The 9495-nt window shown below is 46.5% G+C and overlaps 1 protein-coding gene across 4 annotated transcripts; it reads right to left on the bottom strand.

Moving 5' to 3' along the window:
• Positions 1-647: 647 nt before the first annotated feature.
• Positions 648-6220, bottom strand: PUS1 (pseudouridine synthase 1). 4 transcript variants are annotated; one of them, XM_036393440.2, is made up of 6 exons: positions 6161-6220; positions 5507-5731; positions 4531-4668; positions 4178-4280; positions 3203-3900; positions 648-1162 (listed from the first exon to the last, which is right to left on the bottom strand). In XM_036393440.2, exons 2-6 carry the CDS (start codon positions 5720-5722, stop codon positions 1112-1114), a joined length of 1206 nt encoding a protein of 401 aa, XP_036249333.1. In that variant the 5' UTR covers positions 5723-5731; positions 6161-6220; the 3' UTR covers positions 648-1111. The 4 variants fall into 4 exon arrangements, with proteins under 4 accessions (XP_036249333.1, XP_036249334.1, XP_036249331.1 ...); XM_036393441.2 differs by lacking the exon at positions 6161-6220 and adding an exon at positions 6078-6119; XM_036393438.2 differs by lacking the exon at positions 6161-6220 and adding an exon at positions 5998-6093.
• Between the last annotated feature and the right edge of the window lie 3275 nt (positions 6221-9495).

The following is a 9495-nucleotide window of genomic DNA, read 5'->3' as shown; positions in this document are numbered from 1 at the left end:
ACAAGAACCAGATGTTAAACCACTGATGGGAAAAAGGAGCACGAACTCCAGAGTAGGCAATTCCTGAAAACACAGAAAACTGAAATTGATTCCCAGAGGATGGCAGTGCTCAGACATGTGCCTCCCATATCACTGCAGACATTCCCTGTTCTGAGGAGCTTGATGGGATTGAAGAGTTCACAAACCCAGGCCTGATTAAAGCCCAGAGAATTCAGCACCATATTTCTTTCCCACATGCAAAGTCAATTCAACTCTGGATCCTGCAGATGGTTCAAGAGGATTTTGGGGTTACACCTCAGCCAGCAAAGGCCCAACCACACCTGGGGCTGTGGATTTATATCCTTGAACCTGCCCAAGCAGAACCATTTCTTTTAGACCTACAAAGCTCTAGAAAACACAGAAATTTGTTTCAAAACGAAAAGAGTTCATAGCAGTCAGCATGATGAGTTTCTAACCCATAGTTTCTAAATCACAGAGTATTCTGAGTTGGAAGGGACCCACAAGGATCAGCAAGTCCAACTCTTAAGTGAATGGCCCATAAAGGGATTGAATCCACAACCCTGGCATTTTTAGGACCACATTGTAACTGAGTTAATCTCAGGGTCATGCATGTTATTCCATAGGAAAACCATGGATGACATGAAAAATAAAAGCTTAGAGATTCAGTTTAAGGAAAGGTAAATTATTTTTTAAAAAGCAAAAGCTCATGAAGTCGTAACTTCACAGTAAAAAAGAGTATATTAAAATGATTTGCCCCATCTTTACGTAGAGATTATACATATTTAAAATACTATTTTCCAGGTAAACATAATAAAAACATTATTGAAATAGCAATTAAGATATCCTGCATTTCAAGATTATTTTTAGAAAGTTGCTTTCCCAGTACACTGTTTTCAAGTATATCAGTCAGGTGAATCAGTCAGTGGTATAAAAAGCTTCTGGTTTTTCTGCTGCATTGTCTTCCCCACCCAGTTTCTCCTGGGCATCCAGTTCTCATTCAGCAAGCACACCAACTCCTGTTTCACTGGATTCTTGGATTTGGAAAGGGCACTTCTTTGTAGACAAAGGGAACTGCAAGCAGCAAGGGCCCCAGGTGCAGCCAGCTGCTGGCTCAGTCAGAGTCATCACCACAGCCATCGCTGCCTTCGGCATCGCTGCTCTTCTGCAAAGCAAAACACAAAATGCTTTGTCAGTGCTGCATTCACACCCACACACTGACCTGAGTCACAGATACTGATTCAAACTTCTCCACAAGTGTAAGAAAATAGCCCTGGGTCTCAACTTGATACTGTAATAAACACCTCTGGTGGTAAAGATGCTTCTTGGAACAAAAAACATACTTGGGATTACAATTACCAGAGAGGAAATGTCTTCTTTTTACAACATTTACAACTCCTTAATTACAACCTGCAGTATGTGGGAAACTTAAAAGTGGGGTAGTAACATTAAATACTGATATTTAAAATAAATGCAGGTGAGACAAGTTAAGTGCTTTTTTATGCAAGTCCCTCAAAAGCTAAGCTTGTTCCATTGTCTAAAGGCAGATTTGAGAATTTTGTCTGCTGCAGAGAATTTATGTCCAACCTGTATTGCAAATAAGCCAGGGCTCACTAATACTTGTTTAAAAGTGAAGTCAGTTACACAAAGTAGTACTAAGGAAAAACTACAAATGTTAGAAACTTACAAGGAGACTGAAGTCAGAGTTCTTCTCTGGGAGCCACTCCTTCAGGAGTAAGGCAATATGGTGAAGGACCCCCCAGTTAATTTGGGGGGTTCATGTATTTTTTGAAGCAGTACTTTAGCTGATATGACTGATATCAAAGCATTTTTATAAAGAGAAGCTAGCATAGTATACATCTGTTCTATCTATCTACAGCATATATCTGGCTGTAGTTATCATTTTTCCCCCTCACCACCACTTGCTGAAAACAGCGAATCCCACAAATTTAACACTGGCCATTTAATATCCTACTACAAAACAAATTCCAAGTCACTCACACAGCTGACTTCATACCAGCAAGCACAGCTCACTGAAGTGCAAACAGCCTGCAAAGTCTCAGCAGAGTCTGTCATATCATGCCTTATTTATCCTTCCCAGACAGCTTGTGCTAACTGTGATGCCAAACCCCAACTTGGTTGGGTCTATCAGCAGGGAGCAGAGCTTGCCTCCTCCAGGAATATGGCAGGGATTGGGGACCTGGCAGCACCAGGTGTTGCCAACACCACCAGGTAAAGGACTCTGAGCCACATGGTCTCTTTGGGTCCCATTTAAACAAACCAAAGTGGCTTTTTCCATGCCCTTCTGTCACAAACAGCCCTCTCATGTATCCAGAGTTCAGAAAAAAATTACCACAAGTACAAAAATAACCCTGAGAAACTCATGGTGTCTTGCCTGTGCTATTCAACAAGGCTGTAAGTTTTATATCATGCATAAAATGGCAGAGACATAATTTTTCTCCATGTCTCCATCTCCAACATTCTCCATTTGCTACACAAAATAAAGCTAATTTTAAGCATTCTGTTAAATGAAAAAAGGCCATTATTTTCTTCTGAGTTGCACTACACAGAAGTTTTAGCCCTGCCCATCATTCATCCTTCAAGGACTTGCCAGCCTTTAACAGAAATTTCCTTTTTGGCAAAAATGTATTCTCACAGCTTACAGGAGTTCCTGTTGGCACAAATCCAATTCCACAACATCCCAGTTACTCAGAACTTGTTCTGATGGCCTATTTTGAGCTCATGGCAGATTAATTTAAAAGGGTTGGTCCTAAATTTCCCTGATCCCAAACCTTATCTGGTAACAAAATGAGAATTAGCCCAAAATCAGAGAATACAAAAAGCCAGCAGGTATTTAAAGCAGAATTGTCAACCTGAAACCTAGACTCCCAAACACTTTCACAACAGCAAAGGCTGGCAATGTGTCCATAATTTCTGTTGCCAGTTTATGATTATGCAAATTGCTTGTGCTTAAAGCTTTCCTTCCTCCCTCCTCAACTACTCCCTGTAAAGCCCTGCAAAAACAATGCTCTGTACAGTTCATTCCACTACCATCAAGTGCACAAGACAGAAAAGATTATACACATTTCATACTCCACATGACTGTCATTTCCACAGCATTTCATGGAAAACAAAAATGGTACAAAGGGAAAAGATGCTTCAACTTGACAGCTGCCATTTGTAAAATAATGGCTTCAATCATTACCTTTGGATTTTTGTTGTTAGTTTGCACCTCAACAGCAGAGGAGTTGAAGTCATGAATGGGGAGGGTTTTTAGCCAGCTTGCCATGGATTTCTCCTCCCTTTCTGTGTTGATAATGGTAGGATAGATGTACTGCTCCTTGAAAACAGCAATCTTCTCCTCCTCCTCTGTCCACTCCAGTGGCTCATGCAGCCCATCATTCCCAAAACGCCTGTTGTATTTTTCAAAGTGCACTTTCTCCAAAACCAGCCCAAGTCCTGGGGCTTTGGGGACATCAACCTTCTCCTCTCCCCAGCTGCGTTCCATGATGGACTCAGCAGCATAACCCTTCACAATTGCTATCACCAGCCCAATCATCTTCCTGATCTGGTGCATCATGAAACTCTGACCTTTCACTTGGATCACTGCAAATTCCATGTTTTCCCTGACAAAGGGCTCTCCACAGTACATCTCCATGATGTACCTCTTGGCACTGGGGTCCTTGGGGCCCTTCTGTGATGTGAAGTTGTGGAAGTTGTGTGTCCCTTTGTAGCAGGCCAGCAGCTGATTGACCCTTTCAAGGGTCTCTCTGTCCAGCCTATAAAGCTCCTCCTGCACTTCATGGTCCTTATGGGCAAAGGCAAACGTGGGCAGCATGTAAGAGTAGGTTCTGGCATCACATTTGTTCTTGGAGTTGAATCCCCCAGTGACTCTCTTCAGGCCTGCATTTAAAAGTGACATTAGGCTTTTGAATCAGGAGGTTACAGATTGATTGTGATCTCACTCCTACCAACAAGAATATTTTTTAAGCAACATATAAACAAAAAGTAGATTTGTTCAAAAGAACCCAAATTTCAAGCGAATAGAAGCATGTTAAAACTAAAACCCTTATAAGTAAAATTATAGAGACCTTCTGCAGGAGAAAGCTTTTCTTGAAAACATTTTCTCTGCTCGAGCTTTTCTTGAAAACATTTTCTCTGCCCATTTCAGTGTTCTTACCCAGAATTCTGATGTGAGAAGGAAGATGATTATTGATCTTTTCTAAAATGTCATCTATTAGCCTGACCTTCAGTGACACAATCTGTCCAGCTGCAGACACACCCTGTAAAAACCAAAAACCGCAAAACTCCACATAATTATGTACTTTGGAAGCTCTAACACTTGCAGAATTGAAACAACTGAATAACAAGTTCATTTGCTTGTACTTTAATTTAATAGAGGACAAAAGGAGAAGTTTCAAGGAACATTCACTTGCTGCTGGATCTCCTGTGGACAATGCTTAAGCAGTCCATCCCAGCAGCAGAGCTGTGTAAAGCCCAGAGCTCAGGAGAGCACAGCCCTGCCCAACCTACCTTATCTGTCCGAGCACAGCGCTGGAAAGACATCTTCTTCATGTCCTCCCCGTGGTTCTCTGGGATGCATCCTGACTGAACAAGGGCACAGACTAGGTCATCTTCTATTGTCTTGAACTGTGAAGATCCCACGTTTCTCTAAGAGGCCATATGTAGTAAAAATAAGAAATAGAACAATAACGGGATTAATGAAGATCGGGATTTTGTTAAACAAACATTGCTGTGAAATTTCTTTAAAAGTCTCCCCTTTGCAGCCTTAAGAGCCATTCTCTAATAAACCTAACTGTATTTTACCAGTGTTAATAAAACATCATTCTGATTTAGCTGTTACTGTTACAAATACGGGCTCATTTCTAATTTCACTGTGCAACACTCCTGGAGGTTCTTGGTGATTCCTTCAAATGCATGAAACAGCACCAATACTGCCCCAGTGCCTGCAAGTCAACAGCTGCTGCTCCAAACCCAGCCTCTGCAAATTTTTCTTCCAGAAATTAGATTGGGTTCTTTTGCTCAGTTCACCTGATGTGCCTGTAAGCATGATGTTTACTGCTGGTGAAAAAGCCTCCTCTGTTGTGTAAGCATGAAAGGCTCCCTTCCCTGTCTGTGTGCAAGATTGTCAATTATTCCCTGGAGCTTCTGAAGCATTCTTCAAGTGTATGGAGCTTGCAGTACGTGGAGAGGAGCAGCAGATGGAGCAGGATCACCCTCTCACTGCCAGCTCTGTGCCTCAGGCCACCCTGCAAAGGCACGTCTGATGCTATGACAAAGCACTGTCCTTACAATCATCAGAGATGCATCACTGACCTTTTAAAATTAAGTTATTACCAAGCCATTTGAAGCCATTCACACACTCTTCCTGCCCTGGTTTTTCACACTGCAAATGCTCAACTGTTTCCCTACCCGGGCACTCTGACTAAACCTAACAGACTCCAAAACAAAAAATAAGCTGGAGATGCTGCTTTGCCAAACAACATACTTGCATGCCATGGTAGCCTTTCCCTGAATATGCCATCAACAGCACAATCTTCCTTTTGGGTAACTTCTTATTCTGATCCTCTGCATCTTCTTCATCTGCGTCACTCTTCAACTTTTTGCTCAGATGCCCGTTTTCTTCCAGCCTTTGAACCACCTCGCTGCTGCTGTTGAGTCTCTTTGTCTGGCTGGCAACCGCTGCTATCAAATCCTCAGCCATTGTAAGAACCTGCAGGGGAAACAACCGCAGATGGGACGAGCATGAACGGCACGAAACTCGGGCAGAAAGCGACAGCACACGAACAAGTCTGAGGCAGGAAGGGCGAGCACCCCTGTTCCCCCCTGGGCCGTGACACCATTCCCTGGCGGAGGCAGGCAGGGCCTGCGCTGCCCGGACACCGGGCGGGCCGGCTGGGAAGGCCGGCAGGGCAAGCGGCGATGGCCCCGCCCGGCCTGACCCGGCCCCGGAGCGGGCAGGGCAGGGCCCGGCAGTACCCACGCTGCGCTGCCGCGGCCCGGCGCACGCCGCGCTCCCCGGGACGGAGAAGCCGCAGCTCACAACCCGGAGCCCCCACCGCAGCATGGCCCCCGGAGCCGCCGGGCGGGAGAGGCCGCGCCCGCCGCCCTCAGCGCCGCGCCCGCCGCCGCCGCCACTTACGCGGGCGCTGCGCAGCGACGGCGCCGCGCGGGGCGCGCACGTGCGCGGTACGGCGAGCGCGCGGGGACACGGCGGGGCGGGCTGAGGGCAGCGGGGCGGGCTGAGGGAGGCGCCGTGAGGGCAGCGGGGCGGGCTGAGGGAAGCGGCGTCCGTACAGCAAACCGAGCCCTTCCCGGAGCTCCCTCTCAGTGGGAAAACGGATGGCGTGTAAAGCCAACTCTGCTCCAGGGTTCCCAGCCTGAGAGCCCGCCGTGCTCCAGTGCTGGCGGTAACCAGGGTCCGGGCATTGCCCTGCTCAACCCCACCTCCTGCACACGGGTTCCAGCATACCCCAAAATTGTCATATTGTTAAATTAATAAAAAGCAGGGGGAAAGGCAAACTGACATCCGGCGGTAGCTGGTGGCTGTGTAAGCAAAGCAGCCCATTTTTCCTTTTCCATGGGAAACTGGCGCTGACAGCGCTGCAGTCCCGGCGAGGTGAGGACAAGGGGAGGAGAAGAGATCACAAGGCACACAGGTCTGCGGTAACAGCTCACGGTTCCCTTCCCAGAGCGATGTCACATTGGTGACATTCCCCTTTCCACACACCTTCTCTGTGTGTCGGTGTCAAGCATGGGCACTCTGGCTCCACTTCCCCTCAGGTTTTCCTCCAGGCAGCTTGCTCAGGCAATCCTTGTGCTCATGTTTCGTGCAGCAAGTTTTATCCGCAGTGATGCACTTCATGGGGGAGCTGAGCTCAACAGGAACCCTTACCAGGCCACAGCATGGCCCTCCCAAAAAGCCAATTGCACCTGAAAGAGTTTTTGCTCAAGTGCTCTGTAGCTTGGTGCTACCCATGGGTTCCCTGGCACATTGTAATGTTATTGTAGGAGAGCTCCATTTATCCATTCAGATGGAACATGGAAAGCTTGACACTTCCAAGCAGGCCAGATTATCACAGGCCTGTTATTTCAGCTAATAAGGGGAAGAAATGCAGCACGTCCTTTTCCGAACTGACACTTCTGAGTTATTTCAGGAATGCGATGCAGCAAAGGGAAGATTTATCACAGGGTCCCAGTTGCACTTTGCTTAGAGAAGTGAGAAAAGATGGCCTGTCACAGTGCAGTGCTGCTGCCAAGGGAAACAGGAATACAAATTTCTCTATCACTTCAATCAGGGCGTCTGAATCTCTTTTTGCCTCATTTCCTTAGGAAGTGGATCTTATGCAATTGTCTGTCCACCACATCCCTTCCTCCTCCTTCCTACCCTGATTTCCGAGTTTGGCTCATTTCAGTAAATGTGAGAGAGGGAAGAAGGAGCCAGTCAATATGGAAAACGGTGATGGGATAGGAGAAAGACTTGCATGGATATCCCATGAAGGAAAAAGCTTTCTATCCCAGCTCCTTACCCTTCTAAGACCAGTGAAGAAGCTTCAAAACAGGCAGCACAAGCTGTGCCCTTGACCTCTCACAGCACGCACTACCTCTTCCTTTTTCTAACTTATCTATTTTATCTTGAAACACCCATGTATAATTTATACATGGGTGTTTCAAGATAAAATAGATATTTAATACAATATTTTATCTTGCTACCAAAGGCAAGGGGAAATCGACTCGCCAGAGCTGGGAGAGTCAGAGCCTCAGGAGGTCCCGAGTTCTCTCGGCACTGAAATCAGCATTGTCAGAGCTCTCCAGGTGCCAACCACTTGGGGCCTCACAGACACCTGACCTCTGTCGAGCGGGCAGCAGAATGGCAGCAGAATGGCTGCAGAATGGCTGCAGAACGGGGTTTTAGCCTGCTTTTTGAGGCACTTCATTCCATTCTCCCAACCTCGTCAGCGCTGCTCCTCGCCCCACATTGCACAGGGAGCCGCCTGCAGATGGGGCTCTGGCAACGCGCGCCGCCACCTCCCCGTGTCCCGTGTCCTGGGGACAGCCGCAGCCCTGGCCACACAGGGTCCCCTGCCAGGCAGCCACCGCTGGCACTGCTCCCACTCCTCTCAGCCCGGGGACACTGCGGGCTGTCCCTCCGGCTGGCAGAGCAGAGCCCATGGCCCCACTGCAGCTGGCTGTCCCCTCCCTGAGCAGCCTGTTCTTCTCCGCTGTGGCAATGGCACCCAGCAACTTTCTCATCTTCCTCCCTAATACCTGCTTTGAAAAAGGAGTATTTATTTCAAGAGGATTTGATTTCAATCCACAGAGAAATAAATTTTCTTTTAAATCAATTTAAAAGGCTCCAAGGAAACCTTGTGTTATGGAAGATGCTTCCTTCCAATTGTTTCTCTTAAAGGGAAGGAAAAAGCTGCTAAACTGATGTTGACTTTAAGGGCTTTGCTACACAGCACTAGAAGTTCAGGAGATACCAAATGTTGTAGTTAAAAGCCATTTACATCCATGTTGGGAACTGGTGACATGCTGAACTCAAAGAGCATGTCTTATTCTGCTCCTCCCCAGCAGTTTTATATTGGGCATTAGCTGGAAACATGAAGAAAAATTATGCACATTTGGGAACTCGGTTACTCTCTGTCCATGGTAAGAGGAAACCTGTGTTTGACATATGCTTCAGCCCCTTCTTAGAAATACACTATTTAACATGTTTTGTAAAAGCATTCAAATCCCCTGCCAGGTTTCATCTCCCAGGAGAGGGGGTGGTTCTGACTCTATTGTCCCTAAAAAGGCTGTTTTTAGAAAGAAATGTCCCAGGGAAGTTTACATCTCTGCACTACGTGCCATTCCTCACCCAGGGAATGGCACCCATGCTTAGTGCTACATTTATGGAAATAAATCTAAATAAATCCAACTGCTAGCATTTCTCTGGAGAGCATGAGGTCCTGCCCTGCAGAGCTATGCCAGGGTATTGTCTCCCTGCACAGAACCCTTCCCCTCCTGGAGTGTAAGGTGACCAGGCACAGGGGGCCACTGCAGAGAAGCCAACATCAAGTTAAACACCAGAGAGCTCGAACATGCTGTGAAGGAGTTAACTCCTGGTGAAATAAAGCTTTAAAAGAGCTGGAAGCAGAATAATTGATCTTTGTATGGCCTAGGTTCAACACCCACCCACCCGTTTCTGCTTCCTTGATGTCACTGTCACCTCTGATCTTTCAGAGTTGAATGAGTGTGTTTCTGCTGACGTACTTACCAACAACTAAATATAAAATACAGGAACAAAGCCAAATGCCCTGGAAGAATTGCTCGGGTTTGTTTTCTCCTAGAATCAACAGCAGCATGACGTCACAATCAACATCCAGAAAGTTGTGCAATTTCCACTGGTGCTTTTGAACTGTCCAGGTCCCATGGTCCAGTGCTTTTAGAAGAGAGTGTGTATTTCTGTTGTTGAAGTTTTCCCAGCTAGCACTT

The sequence above is a fragment of the Molothrus ater genome, chromosome 18 (genome assembly GCF_012460135.2).
Source record: "Molothrus ater isolate BHLD 08-10-18 breed brown headed cowbird chromosome 18, BPBGC_Mater_1.1, whole genome shotgun sequence".
Taxonomy (NCBI): domain Eukaryota; kingdom Metazoa; phylum Chordata; class Aves; order Passeriformes; family Icteridae; genus Molothrus; species Molothrus ater.
The sequence above is the reverse complement of the archived record's forward strand: the minus strand, read 5'-3'. Positions and strand labels throughout refer to the sequence as shown.